Raw genomic sequence first — 23,737 nt, 5'->3', positions numbered from 1 at the left:
GCCATTATAGCTTTAAAGTTCTCTGACTTGCCTGTTACAAATAATCATGGTCAATGGGAACCTCCTCCAGGGCAGACACCTCTGCAGACAGCTGGTCACGCCAGGGAGCCCCACTGACCGTCTCCAAAACATGCTCCCCCTCATCCTCCGCATCATCCTCCTCGTGCTCATCCTCCGGGGCCATGATGTCACCAACCCCAAGGCAGATGTTGTGGAGGATGGCACAGGCTGTGATGACCTGAAATGAAAAAACAAAACAAAAATTTATATGGTCTGGAAGAAAGAAGTTAATTATGTTTTTTGCAAATGTATTTTTCATTTAACTTACATGAGGTACAAAGGTGTGGTGCACCTCCAGCGCTTGCAGGAAGATGGCCCTGAACCTGGTCTTCATCATCCCAAAAGCACGCTCTATAATGGAGCGTGCCCTGGAATGATGAAGATTAAAGCGCTGGGCTCCCACACCCCGTACTGGCCTCTTGTAGGGAGTGATGAGGGGGAGTGGGTGTTGGAGACACGGGTACCCTCCGTCTGCGAGGATGAAGTGCCCTGGAGGAGGGTACACTGACCTCCTGTACAGTGGGCTGTACCGGAGCACCCGTGCGTCATGCACTGACCCGGGCCAGCCCACGTAGGTGTCAATGAAGCGGCCCTGATGGTCACAAACAGCCTGGAGGATGATGGACGGGAACAGTTTCCTGTTCCTGTAGCATTGACCATCAGGGCCGCTTGGAGGCTTGATGCGGACATGGCAGCCGTCGATTGCTCCTGCAGCTTTCAAGAAAGCCCTGTGTCTGGCCAGCCCTGCAAACCCACGGCAAACTGCCTCCAGGTCTTCTGGGGTGTTGGGGAACCGAATGACCTGGTGGCGGATGGCCACCACCTCTTCAGCGACTCGGTGGACAATGCGGTGGACAGTGGAACGAGGTATATCAAATGCTCTGGAGACAACCCTGTAGGATGTACCACACGCCAGCCAGAAAAGAAATACCAGGGTCTCTATTGTGGAACCCCATCCGTGTTGCCGGTCACTTCTCAACAGGTCCAGCAGCACTCTCAGGGCCTCCCTGCTCAGACGAAAATCAGGTCGTGTGTCCATGTCATTAAAAAACCTGTCCAGCACTGGGACATTCAGGTTTATCCTGCAGTACAGGGGTCTGGTCTGATTTAGAGAAACAAACAAAAGAGAAATTGTTTAGAGCGGATATATATATATATATATATATATATATATATATATATATATATATATATATATATATATATATATATACATCCGAAGGCGAGCGGGAGTAACCTACCATATATATATATATTTTTTTATATTTTTTTTAAATACATGTATGTATTTATTTATTTAAGAGGTATATTTCACTGTGTTTATGTATTATTTTGTGTTTTATGCTTCAACTGCTTTAAAACAAAGCACGCGCAAACATGCCTGAATAAGATCACTATGTTCAAGAGAATAAACTCCATAAAAATCGCATCTTCGTAAGGTTGCCTATAACTAAACATTTGAACAGGTTTATGTGTAATTGTGTATTTTGTATTTGTAGCCTATCATAACATGACAGTACACCCAATACTTGTGTACTCCAGCAATTAAGGACGCAACTTCTGAATTGGCATGCAGCAAACCAGTTTCCTTTAACGTTACCTGGCCACGGTCTTGACAAAGCCGGAGATACATCACCCGGCGGCGCCGGGGATGAAACATCCCCACCATCTCCTCCAATAAAACATAAAATAAAAAAAATAAAATGACGAAATCTCGCTCCATTTTTATTTTTAATAAATGCCGCGTAGGATGGCAGCTCTCCTATCGCACCGTTGCTAGGCGACAGCATAATTGGGAACACCTGGTGGCATTTACAATCAACTCGGAGCGTCCTTCGAATGCTGGGAAGGCTGGGTAGGCTGGGTCCTTCAACGGCTGGGAAGGCTGGGTAGGCTGGGTCCTTCGAAGGACGTGTCCTTCAAAGGACGCAGCCTTCACTTTGGGACACAGCTTCTGTGACAGTGCAGTAAACTATACGGCCATGTTTATGTTTACTTTCACTTTTAACGGAAAGGGTGGAGTCTGGAGTGATTAATTAATGGCGGAAAGGGAAATGGAGGTTAGGCCTATTTAATAAGGTGGAAGGAGGACACGTCACCAGGGTATGTTTCGATTCGTGAGAAGGAGAGTGAAGTAAATGGTTACCATGTGGAGTGGAAGACGGCGGTTGTTTGAACTGAGGCTTTCCGCGCACGCTGTCTGATGCGACGTGGAGTCTGGCGATTCCATAGCGACGCACCTTAAAGACCGGCTGTTGTGGGTGAGCGGTTCACTCTCAAACGAGTCCAAGGCCGTTAAAATTCCTTCCTGGAGCCAGGCGAGGTCCAACTACACTCTCCAGTTTGCGTTTCCGTCCGCCAAAATTGTTTGGCGTGAATATGAACGCACGAATCTGCCAGTGTTGACGCCCAGCTAGAGTGTGACCAGTATGACCTGGGATTTCGTTTAGCGTTTATGTGATTGTGTGAACACTGATTTTGAACTGTGAAATTTGAATGTTACGTTAAGAACTATATCTATCTCTTTATTTGTTTATTGTTTGTTTAGTTGTTTGGTTGTTTTTTCGAAATAAGTATTTTTTTTAATAATGTTTATGGACATTATGTAATAAATTCTAGTTAAATTGAGAATACTTTGGTTTTGTGTGTAATCAGTGGTTTTCTTTGCTATCCTGGGTGTTTGATTTTTGTCAGTTTTTAGAATTTTTCGTTAAAAAATAATAATTTAAGTTAGGGCAGCCACCACCACTGTTACAACTCTCCTAAGTATCATCTAATACAAAGATAGCAGCACTGAATACAAGCCTTAATATGGAGTTGCAACAATGTATTTCATCCACTGACTTAGTGTTTTATTAGAAACAACCCACTGTATGATTAGATACAGAAAATTTAATAATTGATTTAATGCAACGGCTTCCATACAGTCTATTCTTCTAAGTAAAATAGACCAATTACTTCTGGTTCCATCAGCAGTGTTGAAGATCTAGGAAACAGTACTGCAGTTAAACTGGGTCGTTATTTTATCATTCTCAAAACACCCGTATCTTTGAGTCCTCTCCGCAGCTGAGAGATCTGTTTTTCACGTCGACCAATAACCTAGAAATGATCCACAAACCATAAAAAATTATAAACACTATGGCCCAGTTTCATAGACATGGTTTAAAAAGGACATTTAAGTAATTTTTAGAAACTTGCCTTAGAAAAAAAAAACATTACTTGTGTGCATCTTAAGACAAAACAAAGGCACTGACATGTTTAAAGGTCAGTCAGTGCAAGTTTCTTTCAGTTGAAACAGCTCAGATTTACATTTAGTCTAGTACTAGGGTTAAGCCATGTCTGTGAAACCGGTGGTATGCAAGCCTTGACGAAAGATCTAAGCTTTTATCCTAACTTAATGGTTATGTAAAGAGGCTTATGTAGAGTTAAACTAAAAAGATAAACTGCATACCCAACTGCAATTAACATACTTTCACCTTTATATGATAAGACATACATACCCCGTGGTGGAGAATGGTTTCTGCCAACCACCACCTGTTGCTGTTGCTCATTGCTGGCAAGTCCCAGTTGATGGCCAGGTTGTTTATATTGTCTATTTCATTCTGATTCAGTTCATTCTGGCTTTCCAGCTAAGATTTACACAAAGTGTGAAAAAGGTAAGGACTTTAAATGTATACTCATATACATATATTTATATAACGTATATATATAAAATAAATATATACATACAAGGGACACAACTTCAATCACATCCATATCAGGACAGTCCTTCAATTCCAAAACTGGAGTATCATCCTTAACGCCACTTAAAAGGGGGAAGAAAGCTGGACTAAGTCCTGAGTAGAGTGGACCTTCATTAATAAATGTATGTCCTATCATTCGTCCCACAACTCTGAACAGATCACCATCCAAGAGTGCTCTAGATGTTGAAGGAACCTTGTGATCATCTTCGCCATTGAAGAACAGCGTTTTGCCATAGTTATCTGAAAAATGTATAACAGGTATAATGCACTCAGATGAACATACTTAATCATCTCTTCCTATAATATGCACATAACTATTAAATCTACTAAAAAAAAAGTTTAAATGTATTATATCCAGTATGTCTGTATTTCTAATAGTGACTAAAAGTGGAGGTGAAGGAAAGTCTGCACAACATTTCAAAATGTTTACAATTATAACTCACCAATGTCAAGTTCAAATCCATGGTGGAGCTTTTCCATTATCAATGTGAAAAAGTGCCGTTTAACTCCGTCCCCTAATGCAGCATCACCTGTTTAATTGAGGATTATTAAATTGTATGTAATCTCTAAGTACTAATGCAAACAAGCAGAGCTACTTTGCACTAATAAATACATACCTTTAAGTTTTACCGTTAATGGACTTGTCCAATCAACATTTGGACGTTTATAAAAAGCTAACATTTCTCGTTCACGATCCTTTTCACAGCTGTGCAGATCTAGTGTAACAACTAGGTCTGGTTTGTCATCTGCATTCTTTAAGATCTGTCTTCGATACATCCGGGCAGCTGATTCAAGATCCGGTTCAATCTTCCACTCTATGAAAACACAGATTACTGATAACAATTCTTGATATAAAAAATATATGATTAACTGATATAATTAACATCCCTGATTGATGTCCTGTTGTTTTGTAGTATGAGAAAAATTATTTGTATGCTAAAAAAGGTAATACAGAGAAAGGTGTGCTCAGTGGTATGGTCAATATGATAGGGACACCTTCAGTGGCAGGCTCTGCAGATGTGCTGGCACTGGCTGAGAAAACAGTATTGAGTCATTGAGCCATTTCTTCCTGTCTTGTATTGCCAGTTCTATCTGATATCACTTCGCCTAACTCATGAAACCTGATATACAGATGGTGGACAACCAGAATGAGACTTTTACCGCCGCCGTTCCTGCGGCGTCAAAATTGGGATGTGTATTTGCTGCCTTTTACCGCTGAGTGGCGCTGTAATCACAGACTTTGAAAAGTGTCAGTTTATTCTCTTTATGACGTAATCTGCCGCGGCAGTAATCTGAGCTGAGGCCACAGATAAATTCAAGATAAATATTGTGGTTAAACGAATTCAAATTCATTAAATTTAAACAAAGTAGACACACGTTAACATTGTGTGCCCAGTTTTTCTATAATTTAGAAAGGCTATGTCAATAGGTTACTTGTCATTTACTTCGTGTTATTTTAATGTGTTTGTAGATTTATTAACTGAAACATAACAGTGAAATAAATTAAAATAATTTACCGTAAAATTAAAACATTTTTTAGGACTTGCAGTTGCTAACCGATGTTAGTCGGTTTAAGCATTCTTTGTTATATTCAGAATTAAATAGGCTTACATGTTGTTATGATTATCAATTGAATTATTTAATAAATAATCAACCACAATGCCTATTACTGCCGCAGCAAAAATAAACCAGTCGAATTTCAAAGTCGTTCGCGAAATGACTAGGCTATACCGGGTGGCGCAAGTGACAGGGCAAAACAGCAGCAACTGCTGCATTTTAAAAGGTAAGTTTCCTATCTGTTTATTAAAAAAAAAAAAAAAAACATGGCGCAAGATCTTGTAAAAAAAAAAGAAAAAAAGCAGAGAATAAAACAAACTTTTAGGGAAAAAATATAGGCCTATTATGCTACAACAGAATTGGTTAACATTAACGAAAGCAAAATATGTAAAAATACATTTAAAACAAAATAAAACAAAACAAATTCGTGGCCGAATTCAAATCGGTTCAAATCCCAAACAAACAGTAATAGACCTAGGCTATTCAGACGATAGCTCTGTGGTCAATGCATTAACAATATCCTCTCGGAGCTTCAAACGATCTGAGATCGAATCTCAGTGTAGCCGACAGTGTTTATGTTTTTCCGTTCTTGATGCTTAAATATGCATCTGTTTATTAAAGTCAATCATCTTGTTTAATTATCAATTGTACATTACAACATCAATTTGCTGCACCAGAAAATGAAGATGATGAAGCTCTTCTTTATTCTGCTAAATTATTTTTTTGTGTGTGTGTGAATCATTCACGAGATTGAGATTCATGATGACTGACAGTGATACCCGGCCATAGCAACAGAAGACATTTTTCAAAACAGATCGAACAAATCAGAAAAATACTTTCAATAGGCCTACAGTATTGCTTTCAATTACAAAATAAACAATGAAAATGTAAAAGAAAAAGAAAATTAATTTAGTTTGAAAACCCATCGCACATTTCAAGGTATGAATAAAGTGTCGGGACAGTTTATTTATTTAAACAGGGTTGACGCGATAGAGTTTATTCCCTTTGTGATGCAAAATAAGAAACACAGAATCTTATTCTTGCAACATTTTAAATTTCTATTGTCAAAGAAATTGCAGCTAAATTAAAAAATTAAAACGGTACAGAACGAAAAAAGTTCAAAGCAACATAAATTAAGAACAGGCGTTTTTCTTTGCCTCTCTCGCGCTGGATATTTTTTTTAGTAAGTTTGGTCTCCCTCACTGCGCGCGGCGGGTCTTTCTCGAAATTAAGCATTTCAGCGGTAAAAAACACCATACAGCTGATAATACTGTATATGTCGCTGTGTGTCATCCACACAAATCACGAAAGAAAAAACTTTAACAAATAGCTTTTGTTCCTTCAAAGATACAACATGCCTTGCTGAATTCACCGTACAATAAAACGAGGTGGGTCGCGAATTAAAGAGCTCTGTATCTGCTAAATTGAAATTGTGTGTGGAAAACCTTTAAATACAATCAATAAAACTACAATATATAATTTAATAAGATATAGGGCCTACTGTACATAGGCTATGGACTTTTGGAGATTTTGAGATTAATCCTTAGAAGAATTTTGCCTTTGCCTGCTCATCAGGCTGGCTCCGACACTCTCCATATGAAAGACGGAACATTAACACCTCTGTCCTGCACCCCCACGATAAAGCAACTATTGACTTCTCCAAACCCCCCACAGGCTAGCTGAGTTTGCAAAACAAAACAAAGAGTTTGCCACTCGTCGTGGTGTGCCAAAACACTTAATTATAAACTTCAATATTTCATTCAAAACAATCTCAAAACGCTTTGTGACATTTTGAAAAGCCGTGGATGCATTACTGCCACTGGAACCATGAACGCAACAGAATACTGGTTCTGATTTTATTGTTTGTCGTTTAAACGTCATATATATACAGTATATATATAAAAAAAAATTTAACAGAACTGCTTTTGAAATTACGATTGGAATTATTATAGGCTACAGAAGTAAAGTCATTGTATAATATTTGTTCCTTAGTGTAAAATGGAAATGCACGGTGATTTTATTTTGTAAATAGGCTATAAGCAAAAAACTATGTTTTAGAACTAGACAAATCTCTCTGCATCAACAATAGACATTAATAGGCTAATATAAAAATATCAGTAGTCCAAGTTAGTTCGGGATTTGAACCCGTGTCATCTAAATGATCGTAACGTAAGTTCAACCACTCGGCCACGATTCACTCTTTGTGACATGGCCTAACGTTCCAGTGTTTGTTCGCTCAAACGAGCGAGAAGCGCTCTTCATTCAAATGAACGCGCCGCCGCGTTTGTCAAACACTAATTCAACATGCCAGAATAAAACCTAGCTTTAGAACAATGCATAGCGCCACTCGTCGTGGTGTGCCAAAAAATTTACAATAATTTAGTTTCATTTATTTCAGTGTTAATGTTTGAGTTAAAAAAATCCTCTACAAATTAAATTAACACAAAGTCGGCTATAAGAGTCCTTTATAGGCTACGTAAAAAAGCAAAGGGCTTACAGTCTTAACATTTAGGCTACTTTGCTTAAATTCGATACATTTATTTTCAGTAGGGCCTAATAAATTTGTAGGGATGTAATTTCAGTATGCTTTACCAACGCTATGTATTCAATTAAAGTTCCAAGAGGTCTGGTCTCTATATTTCCTTCCCAGCTGACACTAATATGCAAGTGCACAGCAAAAATCACAACTTGTGCTTGCTGCGAACGCAAGTTATTTAAGGTGTCTCAACTGTACACAGTCTACCCTACAATGTGAATTCGTTACAAGGTTTCATTTAATTAAATTAATGTGCAGCAATTTGTACAAATAGAGTCTATAGGCCTACTATACTGTTGTAGCCATTAAATAATCTCATTTAGTATCATATTTGTTAAAATATTATAATGTTATTTTTTTCCATCTATGTTGAATATGAAAAGTGAACAGCACGAGTAAGATAGGATGCATTATATCGAGAGATGGATATGGAGTGGGTCAGACATGATTTTGACCACTTCATTAAGTTTTGTTTCGTAGAAAACCTTTCTTTAAAGTGAATTTCGTTTTCTATAAATTGTATCTTAATTTTAATCAATTTTTCATCAACCAATTGCCTGGATTTAATAAGTAAGAGAAGCAAATATAACAGACACTAATCATGGAGGCGCCCGCGCGGTCACTTGCATTGCACGTCAGCTGGAGCGCATCTCATCCTCCTAACTTAACGAAACTCAGCGTATGCCTCACACAGACATGATAAATACATCAAATACACAAAGCTTGAAATGTCTTCAAACGAAATAATTCAAAACGAAAAGAAAAAGGCTACTCTGATTATGTCTTTATGTGCATTTCTCTCTAGGTGCGTTCACTACAAATATGGCGATCGTCAACTTCATATTTGCAGTCGACACTGTCAGAAAACACTAGTTTATTGATAAAAATCAATGCACGCATCACCGGATTTACAAATACACATCTTGCTTGTTGCACGCACACATTATGTCGAAAAAACGACATATGATGTTTTATTAACAAGGTTCGGGAGGAGCACGTTCAGATAATTAACACAAGTGGAAAGCACTCAGCAATCAATGGTGAGAGGTATAAATACTCAGCAGTCTCACCTCATTCCATTGACAGTTTTTGCAGCAGTTTAGTAGCTTCTTCTCAGCTCTGCAGCCATGTCTCAACGCCCAAGCTCTTCCTCTGACGAAGAAGCAAACTTTGCCAGGGAGGCACCTGCGCATTCCACCGGTCCCACGACCATACCTCCTACGCCGGATGTTGCACCTGAGCGCCAGGCTTCTTCTCGTGGCCGCACACCGGCCCGAACAGCCCTGCGCTCACCAAGGCGCCGTGGCCGGTCTTCACCGCCCCCGGCAAGACTTCCATCTACTTCTCCAGCTTCCTCCTACCGCTCGGCCGTTCCGACGATCCCACCTATCGGGAAATGGACCGTAGCCGGATTAAGACAAGCACTGGGGAATTCAGACATACAAGCTTCGCGGAAAATGAACAAGGCGGAGCTGTATGATCTGTTCGTTTCCTTACAGTCAACTCCCAAGACGACCCACAGGCAGAGCAAAGCCCGTAGGGCCCAAAAATCGCCTGCCCAGTCACCACTATCGTCTTCCCGCACAGGATCCGGATCGCTTCGTCCACCAAGACGCAGCAACAGGCCTTCAGCGAGCCTGGGCCGCGCACCAGATTCCGCTATGGCATTCCCACCTCTCGATGAGGCCCAGCCCTCCACCATGGCTTCTGCTGCCACAGCGCAGCAAGTAGCCGGGCCCAGCGGCCTCCCCACAACCACTCAGTTTTTTACTCCAGCTGTTTCTAACCCTTTTCCTTTTCAGTGGCCTCCAGCTCCCGTCGCAGACATTAGCACGGGGCTATCACCGATAGCAGCACAGGCACATCCATTTCAACAGTCTCATCCAACAGGTTACATCCCCGCCCACTTTCAGTGGCCTGCAGCTCCAGCAGCTCAATCAAGCACTGGCCCGCCTCCGTTTGCAGCTCATTCACACAATCCTTCGCATCCTGCAACTAACTTTCCTTTTCAAGCCACAACAGGTCATCCAAGCGTGAGGCCGCCGCCGACATTCGCAGACCCGGCTCACGCCCTTCCCAGCTCTATGTTACAAAAATCACCTTATTCTCTGTTCACAGCAACACCGATGCCCGTGCCGTCCAACGCAGTCGCCATGGAACCACCACCAGTATCCCAAAACATTCGTGCACAGATCCTTTCAGGTGCGGATGTAGATCTTTCCTCTCTTCTCTCTCTACTCCCCTCAGCCAAACCTGACCATCAAATAGATTGTGGGGATTTCTCGGTCACCCTGAAAAACACAAACACTCACTCATCTCGCATTCTTTCGTTTTCTGAGTTTTCAATTGCTTTTTCCCGCTACACTGAAATAATCTGTTCAGCTTTCCCCCACAGGCGGCGCGAACTGAATGACTACCAATCTATCATAGCCGAACTCGCGCTGTCCTATGGGGGTGGGCATTTTTATACTTACCACCGACTTTTTTCAGCCAAAAGTGCCGTGCGAGTCGCACAGTGGAACCAGTGCACATACTGGGGCGCACTCGACCAGGATCTTCACAGCAGGGTGTTTCTGGGCTGTAAAAACATCACTTGCGCAGTCTGCAGGTCAGTAACACACACGACCACGTCGTGCCCGAAGGTTAATTCTTCCTCTCTTCCCTACCCAGAAAAAAGCAACGCTAGATCCACCAGCTATGTGCCGCGTGCTGCAACCACCAGCGCAAGGCAGGACTCTGCTTTTGACGAAAGCAGGCAGCCTTGTAATTTTTTCAATGCAGGCAAATGCCAAAGATCGCGCTGCAGGTTTATGCACATCTGCAGCTTCTGTGGTGGCGCTCATGCTCGCATTGTATGTCCAGTTTTCAAGTCTGTGAATAAAAAATCTAAAAATTATTGGGAGACTCCTGTAAATATTTTGCGCATGCACTTCGAACTAGCTCATCACCCGGATGCCGAATTTACTGATTATCTGCTGTCAGGTTTGAAAAATGGTTTTAAGCCCGGCTTAGAATGTCCGCTTTCCCAAAACATCATATGTAAAAATCTCCAATCCGCCCTTATAGAACCTGAAGTCGTAGACAAACTGATCAAAAAAGAAGTTGAGTCTGGCTTCATGATCGGTCCATTCGACAAACCGCCATTTAATCTGTTTCGTATCAGCCCCATCGGAGTGGCTACAAGGAAATTCTCGGGTAAAAAAAACGTCTAATAATCGACTTATCAGCCCCGCATAATTCCCCGTTCCCAAGCATAAACAGCTTGATCCCTCTCGACGAATTTTCGCTCAAATACCACGACATAGATCAAGCTATCGATATGATCAAAATCGCAGGTCAGGGTGCTTGGCTCGCAAAACTCGACGTCACATCTGCTTTCAAAGTAATGCCCATCCATCCAGGTTCATGGCATCTTTTTGGAGTGCGCTGGCTTGGGAAATATTATTTCGCAGTACGTTTAACATTCGGATGCAAAAGCAGCCCGAAAATATTTGATATGCTATCAGAAGCCGTTTGCTGGATCTTGTCGAACAACTACGCAATTCCTTACCTTATTCATCTGTTAGATGATTTTCTAATAATCTCGCCTCCCGATGCTATCCCAGCTGCGCACCTCCTCACGGTACAAAACGTTTTCTCAGAGCTAGGAATTCCTATCGCACAGGAAAAGACCATGGGCCCTGCAACATCTATCGAGTTCCTAGGAATTCATTTGGATTCAGACAAACTCCAAGCATCCCTCCCCAAAGAAAAAATCGATCGAATAATCCTCGTCTCTTCTACTTTCCTCGAAGAATCTAATTTTTCAAAACGCGAACTCCTGTCCCTGCTCGGACATCTAAACTTCGCAATGCGCATCATCCCGCAGGGCCGCCCCTTCATTGCGCATCTCCTCTCACTCGCGTCCTCCGTCCACTCACTAGAAGACCGCATTTCTATAACCCAAGCATGTCGCGACGAACTTGGGCTATGGATAACTTTTCTTAAACAGTGGAACGGCCTCTCTTTTTTCTACAACAACCTTGTTTCATCCCCCACCGACATCCAATTGTTTACAGACGCTGCCCCCTCTATAGGGTTCGGGGGTTTTTACCAAGGTCGTTGGTTCGCGGCTCCGTGGCCACCTCAGCTCCAGGACATATCTCAATCCTCAGCTCTATTCGAGCTTTACCCTCTCGTGGTAGCAGCTTTCCTGTGGGGAAAAGAATGGGCCGCAAGTAGCGTTTTAGTGCATTGCGACAACGACGCAACAGTGCATTGCATTAACAAAGGCCGTTCCCATTCACCCGCTCTGATGCCACTCTTAAGACGTCTCATCTGGATTTCGGCTTGCGACCAATTCATTATCATTGCTAAACACATCCCTGGGTCAAAAAACCAAATCGCTGACTCTCTGTCTCGTTTTCTGTTTCAGAAATTCAGGATGCTGGCTCCAGAGGCGGATCAATTCCCAACTCCAGTTCCTCGCTATTCAGAACTAATATTCCCGTAACCCATCCGTTAAAACCTCTGCTTGACGCATCACTCGACACTATCCTCCAAGCAGTATCTCCCAGGACCCTTCAATCCTATGTTACTGCTTGGAGATGTTTTAAAACGTTCCATGTCTCTTATAACTTGCCTTTCCCTGATTTTTCTCTTCTCTCAATCACCTCTTTTATCTCCTACCTTAATATCTCTAAGGGCCTGCAAGTTGGGTCCATCAAAGGTTATTTAAGCGGCATCCAGTTTTTTCATAAATTGATGTACGGCGCTCCCTCCTCTGAGATAAACAATTCACAAACCTCACTCCTGATTAAAGGGATTCAAAGATCCCAGCCTACCCGTCCCGACGCCAGGCAACCTATAACGCTAGACATTCTCACCATTTGTATTCGCGCCCTTCGCACAGGCTACCAAACTCTTGATATCGCTCGCACACTCGACGCCATGTTTATCTTAGCCTTTTTCGGCTTTCTTAGATGTTCAGAACTCGCCATCACTTCCAAATTTGACCCAAAAATCCATCCCACCATCTCAGACTTATCAGTACTAGATGGCGAAACCATTTCATATTTGATCAAACAAAGTAAGACTGACCAAACCAAAAAAGGTCAATTAATCTACATTTTTAACCTCGCTTCGCAAATCCAACCATACCAGTCAATTCTGGCATATCTGCAATGGAGAAGTTCTCAGGCTAAATCTCCTCTGGAACCCCTGTTCTTAGATGAATCCAAAAAACCCGTGACACGTTTTTGGTTCCAGAAACACCTCAAATCCGTTCTCCAACAGTCAGGCGTTCCAGCAAAGAATTTTTCAAGTCACTCATTCCGCATCGGGGCAGCAACTTCAGCAGCCCAAAAAGGCCTCTCCCAACAGCAGATTCAAGCCCTCGGGAGATGGTCCTCCGATGCTTTCCAAACAGGACCAACCGGTTCTACATCAGGACCAACCGGTTCCATATTAAAAAAGCTCACCAAACCCTCATCGAGTAGAAAAAAAAAAAAAAAAAAAAATCGTTCTCTTCTTTACTGTCTCCTCTTTCTGTCCAGCGAGCATTGGTCTCACAGCGGACGGAGTGAGAACTTCCCAGTGGAGCACTTACATTTTCTCTTTCATCCAGCGATGCAGTATGAGAAACTCCTGGGCAAGCACTCACCTTCCTGTTTCCTTTCCGTCCAGCGAGCATTGGTCTCACAGCGGACGGAGTAAGAACTTTCCCAATGGAGCACTTGCGTTTTCTCTTTCATCCAATGATGCTGTGTGAGAAAATCTCCTGGGCAAGCACTCACTTTCCTGTTTCCTTTCCGTCCAGCGAGCATTGGTCTCACATTGGACGGAGTGAGAACTTTCCCAGTGGAGCACTTACGTTTTCTCTTTTCATCCAATGATGCAGTGTGAGAAAATCTCCTGGGCAAGCACTCATTTTCCTGTTTCCTTTCCGTCCAGCGAGCACTGGTCTCACAGCGGACGGAGTGAGAACTTTCCCAGTGGAACACTTACGTTTTCTCTTTCATCCAATGATGCAGTGTGAGAAAATCTCCTGGGCAAGCACTCACTTTCCTGTTTCCTTTCCGTCCAGCGAGCATTGGTCTCTCAGTGGACGGAGTGAGAACTTTCCCAGCGGAGCACTTACGTTTTCTCTTTTCATCCAATGATGCAATGTGAGAAAATCTCCCGGGCAAGCACTCACTTTCCTGTTTCCTTTCCGTCCAGCGAGCATTGGTCTCACAGTGGACGGAGTGAGAACTTCCCCAGTAGAGTACTAATGTTTTCTCTTTTCTTCCAGCAACGCAGTGCGAGGAAATCTCAGAGGCAAGCACCCACCTTCCTGTTTCTGTAAACTACAAACCGCTCCCGTTTACAGACCAACAGGGGACGTCAGCCGGGCAGGGAGCCACCATTACGGGCCTTCCCGGTCAAGCATCCAGGCCTTCTTGAGATACCAGCCCGCCAACTCGGCACTCATTTGGGGGATCTTTAGTCCGGCGGCTGTCCTCTGCTTTAGCTTTGGGGGGAGTACTCTGGGTTCGGGCTGAACTCCGAGCTCGGAGCCCTCCCTCCGGACAGCACGCCATATACGCATTAAACTTACCCATTCAAATTATATGTAAGTGTGAACTCGTGAAATGATGTTTTATTAACAAGGTTCGGGAGGAGCACGTTCAGATAATTAACACAAGTGGAGAGCACTCAGCAATCAATGGTGAGAGGTATAAATACTCAGCAGTCTCACCTCATTCCATTGACAGTTTTTGCAGCATCCCTCCACCACCCCTTCTCCACACTTCTAGTACTAAACACTTACATACGGGGGGAGTACTCTGGGTTCGGGCTGAACTCCGAGCTCGGAGCCCTCCCTCCGGACAGCACGCCATATACGCATTAAACTTACCCATTCAAATTATATGTAAGTGTGAACTCGTGAAATTATGTTGAAATAACATTATTATTAATAATACATCTTTTAGAATATTTGATTAAATGCTGATTGTTGCGCTTGTTCAATTTAATAAAATTAAAACTTTAATTGTGATAATTAAAATAATTGAAAATTAAATAGGCCTATTTAGTGGCCAAGTTTTGCTAATTTATTATATAGGCTATTATATGCCGATTGCTTATATTAAGTAAGTTATATTAAGACAAGGCATATATTAGTTATTTTAGCTGTTATGAGAAAAATAAATCTAACGAAATCTAAAATCTAAATCTAAAAAATCTAACGCCAGTTCAACATGCCAGAATAAAACCTGATTTTTGAACAATGCGTAACGCCACTCGGCCCGGTGTGCCAAAACACTACATTTTAAATTCAATGTTTGATTCAAAACAATCTCAAAACGCGTTGTGACATTTTTTTAAAGCAGTAGCCTAGCCTATATACATTAAGGGCATTGAAACCAAGATCTTAATTAAAACGCGTTCCGTGTAATCTCTCAAAAATTATGCCACACTACTCCATGTATTATTATTTTTTTTAAGGACTGCTTTTGAAATCACTATAAATTACTATGCAATTGTATCGCTCACGAGAGCTCTTCATTTATCTAATTCCTCAATAGAATAGTAAAAATATTCAGCGTCATTGCTCCTAATATCGTCTCTATTTTTAACTTTTGATTCTATTTTTTCAGTTCTAAAATTGATTCTATCTTTGGTTCTATTCTGTTGTAGCCTAATAGGCCTATTTATATATATGAAAAATATGCCTATTAGGCTTAGGGTTTTATATTTATCCCACTTACATTTTAAAATACGGCAATTGCTGCTGTTTTGCACAATGTCCCTTTGCGCCACCTGGCGGTCATTTCGGGAACGACTTTGAAATGCGGCTGGTTTATTTTCGCCGCGGTGATCACGACAGTACAGCAGCTAGATTAGTTAAAGATATAAAATTCAACATCACTCTCTTTGCAGCTGTATTAAACCCTCCCACAGTACCATCAAATGTTTTGTACCTGACTTAAGTTACGAAACATATAAATAAATCAATTATTGCAGACAGGCGTCACCGCAATTTATGAAAAAAAGGTCAAGCAAAAAATGTTAAATCTGTATGAAGAGATTTAGAGTTCCACACAGATATCCCACCTCTCACAGAAGTTGCGGAAGTCTCCCACAAATTAACAGTGGCTCCCTGGTGCAAATAATATACAAATGCCGAGAATTTTGGCGAGTCAGTGAGAGAGAGACAAAGAGGTGGGATATCTGCCCACATTAATTTAAAATAATTTTACATAAAAAAATAAATCTATGTATCTACATTGTTGAGTGATAAACACCACCACCACACACCATTTTTTTTTAAGTTACCTACTTTTCACAAACATCAACATGGTCTTGTATTTCTGACAGGCTATACTTCTCGTTGCAGTACAAGCATTCTGTCAGTGGTCCAGAGGATATAGGCTGAATCATTCTGAATCATCATAGGCTGAAAGAGTCTGAATCATTGTAAGAACATAAAAAGTCACATTAGCAGATAGATAGTAGGGTTAGCTTATACAAAGAAATATTAATTTAGGAATTTCCTAAATCACTTTATTTAAAACTAGTGTATTACTTAGTTTTAGTGGTTTAAACTGTCTAAACAACCACAGTATTATTACTAACCAGAGATTTTAACCTTTTCCTACCTACCTGCAGATCTATATCTTTCTGGAGTGGCCGGATATATATGAGAGCCTGCCCAACCATGACAGACTCACTTAAGAGGTACTCAGGGGAATACCCATCATCTGGACAGGGTATTGTCTCTAATTTTTTGGAACGTGTTGATCCGCTGGATCGCAACAGCTGGAAACCGCCACAGTCCTTCAACATAGGGAAATGCTGAAAGAGATGGTCTGAAAACTCCTGAGGAGTGCAGTATTTGTCTAAAACAAAGATAAAATAAAAATACAAGTTAAATTCAGGTGGATAATACATTAATGTAAGCATGATTTAAGCAAACCCTTAGAAAGAGAAAAAAAAAAACTGACCTGGAATGGTGATCCTCTTCTCTCCTATTCCTGCCCTCTCTAATTTGTTTTTCACTGATGGACTTGGAACCTCACATTCCTTTCTCTTGGACAGGCAAAAAAAACGATGGGTGTAGGAAACACTTTTAGATTTCTTTGCTGAAGGTCCAGCAGTGCTGGGACGTCTCGGCACACGGCCCGCCCCGTGGATTTGAATATGGTGCAAACAATCTTAAAACCTCTGCTGCAAGAAAATGATCATAGAATATGAACACTATAGTTTGTAAATTCAATTACACAGTCAGTGTCTGGTCTGCAAACTGTATGGTAAACTCTGACCTGCGAATTTGTATGTCGTGACCAATACCGATCACAACGCAACCTTTAACTGAATTAAAATAATAATAAAGTTTTTGCAGTAAAGTGAAGCTTTAAATATTTGTACTTTTTGGGTTGAATATTTATTTTTTTGTTGTTGTTGTTAAGTAAGCTACGCCTGCTCAAAGTGTAGTGTGACCGTGGCTAAAGCCGTCATCCCATTGTTTTGTCAAAAACGAGCATTTCTCATACAGACGATTTTTAACGAATGTGATCGTCGTCAGTAACAACCCACCTCGCCAGACCCGAGTGAAAGTTGGCAACCCTAGGTCAAACTGTTGCCTTGGTCTTTATCTGCCAACTTACCCCGTGTCCCGCCACTTCGATCCGGAGGCGTCGTGCTCAGACCAGACGATGGGTTTTCTGAAGGGCCAACATTTTCAGTTTGCCGCTCCAGTGCTTGGGCAGCTTCTCGGAGAAGCTGTGGAACAGACTTCGCCATGTTCCTTACCGCCAATTATCAAAATACCCACGACAACGCAAAGTAAGCCCCGCCTTGACGCAATGAGTGACGTAGGGTGGGCGTGGTCAGCTCGGAATGCATTTTCAAAGCCGCTTTGAATTTTGCTACAAATATCCCACGGCGTCATGATGAAAATGCAATCGTACGTGTCCTAACTGTTAGTCTAAATGCATTTAGGACAAATAACATTTAAATGATCATTTTGCTACTGTTTGTGCTTGGACACGTTTCACATATCAAATCAATTTGGTTATACATTTTCATTTTCATTTTGCTACTTATAAAGCATTAAAATAGTATGCACTTTACAATTTAAGACTACTGTTGAAAATGGCAAATGTAAATAATATAATTTAATTTTCAATTTCATTCTGCACCAAATTTTGCATGCATGGAGTTGATGGAAAATGTAAATTTAAAGGTCCCATTCCATGGATTATTTTTATTATTTTATAATGTTTCCAGGGGTGCCCTTATAATGTTAGTATGTTTTTTAGATCAAATTTTTTTATAATTTAGAAATAAAAGGCATATTTCCTAGCCTGATTTCATTCCCTGGTTTGAACACTCTGTTTGAAGGGGCGTGTCTGCTGTGAGACTTCAGTGTAAACGCCCTCTGCTGTGATTGGCTGACATGCTTGCATATGAAATATCTGGCATTACATGTGGAACTATCTGGAAAACTTTTACTATTACAGCTATTATACGTTTTTACTATTACAGCTATCTGGATTAACGAATCGTGAGAAGTTTTTTAAGTATTTAGATCTATTACCATCACATAAAAGGTTGCAGTGATGAGCACTGAGCAGATGACAGCCTGTTGATCGCGTGAAAGATCTTATCATTGCAACGCAGTTTCTGCACTATCACTAATGATTTCACCAATGCAAACATGAGGCATATAAATACAGTAAGAGCTTCGTTGTGCAGTGTAACAGCGTCATTGATTTCATAACGAGTTTTGGCAAGTGTCCAGATAAACTCGCGCTGTGTGATTGATAGCTTGGGCGATTGGAAAGGGATTGTTCTTTGATCGCTTTCTGTATATTAATCACAGTTTAAGTAAGATTATTTTCATCCTACTAAGAGAAACGAACGATGTGAAGAGTGATCGCTACTTCCATATTAAATCACTACTTACCGCTTGCTGGAATATAGTTGAAATAGTCCCCTTCGTCAGTATGAAACGCTGAGAGAAGTCTGCTTGATATTATTCCAGGTTAGAAAAACAGTCCGTGGTGAAATGGACAGAGCAAACTAACAACTTCGAATTAAACTTTTGCGGTATCCGATTATAGATAAACATCAACCACGTCTGTTGACATTTCGCCATCAATACGCCTGTGTTCCTGTGGGCGGAGGTTACGGTTCTAGTGACATCATTAAAGCAGGATGTAGAGGGGTGTAGTCCAATCCAGCCGTTTTTTTGTAGTCAACTTCTGTTAAATAAAATATCTCGCTTGGCACTGAACTTTGAGCTTTATAATTTTACAGATATTATTTATACTCTAACAACAACATTACACACTAACTAAAGTTTGAAACATGGGATCACATAGAACGGGACCTTTAAATACAGAATTACATTTCCATTTTGAATATTGCATTGCCATTTTGAATATTGCATTGTCATTTTGCATATTGTATTGCCATTTTGCATATTGCATTGCAAATTGAATTTTGCTACACATATGCTTCCATAGTATTAACATAGCTGAAATGATCCGGTCTAAAATAATAAAAAAATGGCCATCTTAAAATTAACCGGTTGTTTTGTTCGAAAAGAGCTTTTTGGATTTCGAAATCGAATTTCCGTTACACGTATAGAGTGAAAAAAAAAAAACAGTAACAGATCCAGAAATGCACACTGTAGGCTAATCCAGAAATACATGCGTGAGATGCACAAAACACACACAAATGGCGACACATGCTGGTCAAAACTGTAAATGTAATACAGGCAAATCATGTAATGATGATACCTTTTACAAACCAACTGCAAATGTGTTTAACAGTTACAAAATGAAATCTATTAAATACAATCTACTGGTAATGTAATACTGTACACAGGGCCGGTTCTAGACATTAGGAGGCCCTAGGCAAAATTCATGTTGGAGGCCCCCCACCCCCAATAAAAAACACTTGAAACAAATATGATTCCTAACCTTTTTATTTATACAACATTTAATTTTAAATTTAGTATATTTTTACTTACACAGTACTACATAAGTTTGGACACATTACTATTTTTAATGTTTTTGAAAGAAGTCTCTTATGCTCATCAATCCTGGATTTATTTGATCAAAAATACAGAAAAATAATATAGTGAAATATTATTAAAATTTAAAATAATGGTTTTCTATACTTTAAAATATATTTATGTTATGCAAAGCTGAATTTAGTGTCACGTGATCCTTCAGAAAACTTTAGAATATTCTGATTTATTATCAAATGTTAGAAATGGTGCTTAATATAGGATTTTTTGATTATTTAAAAGTTGTTTTAAAAAAGTCTTCACTATCACTTTTTATATATTTAACACATCCTTGCTGAATATTCCTGTGTTTTTTTTTTTTTGTGTTTTTTTTATCAAATAAATGCAGGCTTGTAGAGCATAATAAGAAACTTCTTTCAAAAACATTAAAAATAGTAATGGGTCCAGACTTTTTACTGGTACTGTATGTACATATTAATCAAACTTAATCTCTTTTTTGCTTTATGAAGATGTTTAATGTTGTTGTCGTTATTTTGCTGTTTTATTCAATTTATTCACAGTTCCAGAATACCACTTAAGTAGATGAACATAAGTGCTTTTATCATTTTTTTCATAGCTACGGTATGGGCAGGATTTTCCCCTCCCATTTAATCAATATTGACTGCAGATATTGTCATATTATTAATATCAGTATGATATTATGAGAGAGAGATGGGACAACGCATCATGTTTATTTATATTTTATTGTACGAAAAACACAACGTTTTGTTTTTATTATTTGCAATAGCCGACAAATGAATGAAACAAATGTTAAATGAAACATAAAATAAATAATTTATATAATTTAGTTATTATAGATTATAAAGGGTTTTAAACATCTGAAAGGTCATCTAAAGCCAGATGACCTCTTTTTTTTTTTTTTTTTAAATAGAGTCCGCCCAGTGAATTTTGCCCATTTCCACCACTGGATGCACTGATACCGATACCAGTACTCAGGTGTCGGTCCAATACTGTGCTCATGAACTCTTACTCGTAAAACTATTCCGATAGAATATACCCGATACCACTTTAAGGGGCCGTTCACATATCGCGTCTAAAAACGTGTGGAAAGTGTGGCCGCACCATTTCCATAAAATGTTTCTTCTTTCTATGAGATTATTTTTGTGCCTTTAAAATTGAATGAACTTTTCAAGAAATGAATGAAAATATAAATTGAAACTTCATAAAATGTCTCGCAGGCAAAAATTTTGACTTTGTTTTTAATACACTGCATGTTCTACTGTTTTCTTTCGCTGATCTGTACATGGGTCAATGACAAATAAGGTTTTCAAGAAGAAAAAAAAAATATTTTAAGCAAAACAGTTTTAAAATGCATTTTTATGTCCAAAAAAATGTATGGTGTTGAGTTATATTTGTTTTACAGCATTTTAGGCAGCATTAATTCATTATTAAACAAGATTTCTGATTTTACCACCCAGAAAATGTCAGGTGGTGCAACCATATATTAATTTAAAATAATATACATTTAATGTACTTAGCACTACTGAGACTTGTAAATATGAATCATTGTAGTGGCTAAAATGCATATCACATGGTAAATTCCCTTTCTATTTCTTTATTTATTGCCCTTTTATTCCAAATCATGTAAACGGCTGCTTTTCTGTGTGTTCAAACACCCATTTTTCCATAAGGACTTTTTATGTTTTGTTTTTAACTGTAAAAACAATTTATATACGTTATATAAAGGCTTACAGTTATATTTCTTACTTCATTTTGCATTTGCAGTGGGAATTGATACATTTAAATATAAATTTGCTGGTTGCACCACCTGACCATGACCGGTCGCACCACCTGACGTTGTGATCAATAATGATTGATATTCACAAAATAAAAAGAAAGATATGTCAATGAATTTTATTCAGGTTTCAATTGGCTTTTTTATTTTAATCTTCTGACCAATTTATTTATCTCAATCATATAATTAAGTTTCATTAACAAGAAAGTGCAAAAGAATACTGCATGTTAAGATAACATTTGATCATCGCTTCTTTAAAAATATAACTTTGAAACCTCAAGGAACACATTTAATAAATGAGAACATCTTTTATATGGAACAGTGAATTAGTGCAAATTTTGGGCCCAAAAACATTAAGGGCAGAATTCAATCTACTGCTCATGCAATTAGATTCAGTAGTAACAGTAAGTCAAGATAAAAAAAAAAAAAAAAAAACATTTGATCATCGCTTCTATAAATCTAGAAATTTAAAACATCTCCAGGAACACATTTAAAAACCGAGAACATCTTTTATAAAATGTCATATCATGAATCAGTAAATTAGTGCAAATATTGGGCCCACAAACATAAAGGGCAGAATTCAATCTACTGTTCAATAGATTCAGTAGTAACAGTAAGTCATGAAAAAAAAAAAAAAAAAACATTTGATCATCGCTTCAATAAATCTAGAAATTTCAAACATCTCTGGGAACACATTTCAAAACCGAGAACATCTTTTATAAAATATCACATCATGAAACAGTGAATTAGTGCAAATATTGGGCCCACAAACATTAAGGGCAGAATTCAATCTACTGTTCAATAGATTCAGTAGTAACAGTAAGTCAAGATAAAAAAACAACTCTTTTCAAATATAATTCAAAATCATGCTTTCAGAAAGCACAAACTGTCCCAATCTGTACTTTTCAGCTTTGAATGGCGTGTATTGAGGCGCTCTGGCTTAGAAATCACTTCCAGCACATCTGAGATGTAATAAAATACAATGTCAAGAGGGTGAGGCCAAATGAACACATTCTTCCCTCCTGACTGCTGCATGCAGCTCACCTCAATCTCATTGCCCACCACCTTGAGAACTTGCCCCACAAAAGGTTGGCCATCATACTCCACAAGTACGAATTTCCCATTCATATCTTTGGGGTTTTCTTTGGCTTGGGGACTTGTGGGAGGGACCTTGGTAGTATTCTGGAAGTCCACTTCTGAGGGATTGTGACACTGGCAGATGTCTGGTCTGCTACAGAAACAGGAGATCTCCCTGTGCTGGATTTTGCCAGGTTGTGCAGTGGTCACCTGATGGATTTTTAGTGTTCCTTTCACAGCTAGAACACTGTCTGGAAGAGCCTCGTCATATCTCTCAATGTCTTCATCAGAGATCCAGTAGTACTTGATGCTTGACTCCTTTTCCTTTAACAGCTTGTAGAGATGCTCTGGGGTCTGCACATCTGCTCCTCCTTGAACAGCGGAGTCTGCAACACGTTTCACAGCCCCACCAACTCCATCAGGAGCCCCTTTGCCATGGGACTTTTCGGCGAAGTTCCATGTCACGCGCTTGATGCCAGAGAGAAATGGTACTGTGCTAAGGAGATAAAAGTTTTTTTTATTCCTGTACTGAGTGACAGGCCCATCACTCATGACATGTAAAGTTGTTGGTGGAGGATTGCACCTCTCCCTCACATCCTTCAGCACCGGTTCTAAGTGGGCCCATATAGCACGTTCATCATGCCGAAGGGATGAAGAGATGGTGGCATATGACTGGCATCCATGTGCTGTATAGGCCACACATGTGTGAACTGTGGCCTGTTTCCTGCTTCCTCCGAAATGAAAAGCTTGGACTTCGCTGTTCAGCTTGCATGAAAAATTTTCTGAGAAGTCTACATGAAGGCAAACTTCATCCTCTGTCAGGGTTTCTTTTAATGCTCTGAATTCTTTGGCTTGGTGCAACCAATTGAAGTGATGCTTTGCCAGAGAATCAAGTTTCTGGCTGAACAGCTCGAATAGGTTAGACCATGTTCCACTTTGAGTCGTCTTAGCAAAATTTGTGAATGTCT

The 23,737-nt window shown here is 39.9% G+C and overlaps 2 protein-coding genes across 2 annotated transcripts; both read right to left on the bottom strand.

The window, feature by feature from the left end:
* Window positions 1-34: 34 nt before the first annotated feature.
* On the bottom strand, window positions 35-1,729 carry LOC311289800 (putative nuclease HARBI1; the record flags this gene model as incomplete). Its single annotated transcript, XM_084408046.1, has 3 exons — window positions 35-238; window positions 329-1,162; window positions 1,661-1,729. The coding sequence occupies 3 exons, from the start codon at window positions 1,727-1,729 to the stop codon at window positions 35-37; spliced, it is 1,107 nt and encodes a 368-aa protein (XP_084264172.1).
* A 1,087-nt stretch (window positions 1,730-2,816) lies between these two features.
* LOC311290079 (uncharacterized protein) lies at window positions 2,817-16,287 on the bottom strand. Its single transcript, XM_084408373.1, has 7 exons — window positions 16,199-16,287; window positions 4,421-4,618; window positions 4,247-4,333; window positions 3,790-4,043; window positions 3,561-3,689; window positions 3,019-3,159; window positions 2,817-2,833 (listed from the first exon to the last, which is right to left on the bottom strand). Exons 1-6 carry the CDS (start codon window positions 16,215-16,217, stop codon window positions 3,079-3,081), a joined length of 768 nt encoding a protein of 255 aa, XP_084264499.1. The 5' UTR covers window positions 16,218-16,287; the 3' UTR covers window positions 2,817-2,833; window positions 3,019-3,078.
* Between the last annotated feature and the right edge of the window lie 7,450 nt (window positions 16,288-23,737).

The sequence above is a fragment of the Rutilus rutilus genome (genome assembly GCF_951802725.1).
Source record: "Rutilus rutilus genome assembly, chromosome: 4".
In the NCBI taxonomy this organism is placed as follows: domain Eukaryota; kingdom Metazoa; phylum Chordata; class Actinopteri; order Cypriniformes; family Leuciscidae; genus Rutilus; species Rutilus rutilus.
This window is presented reverse-complemented; position numbering and strand designations above follow the sequence as displayed.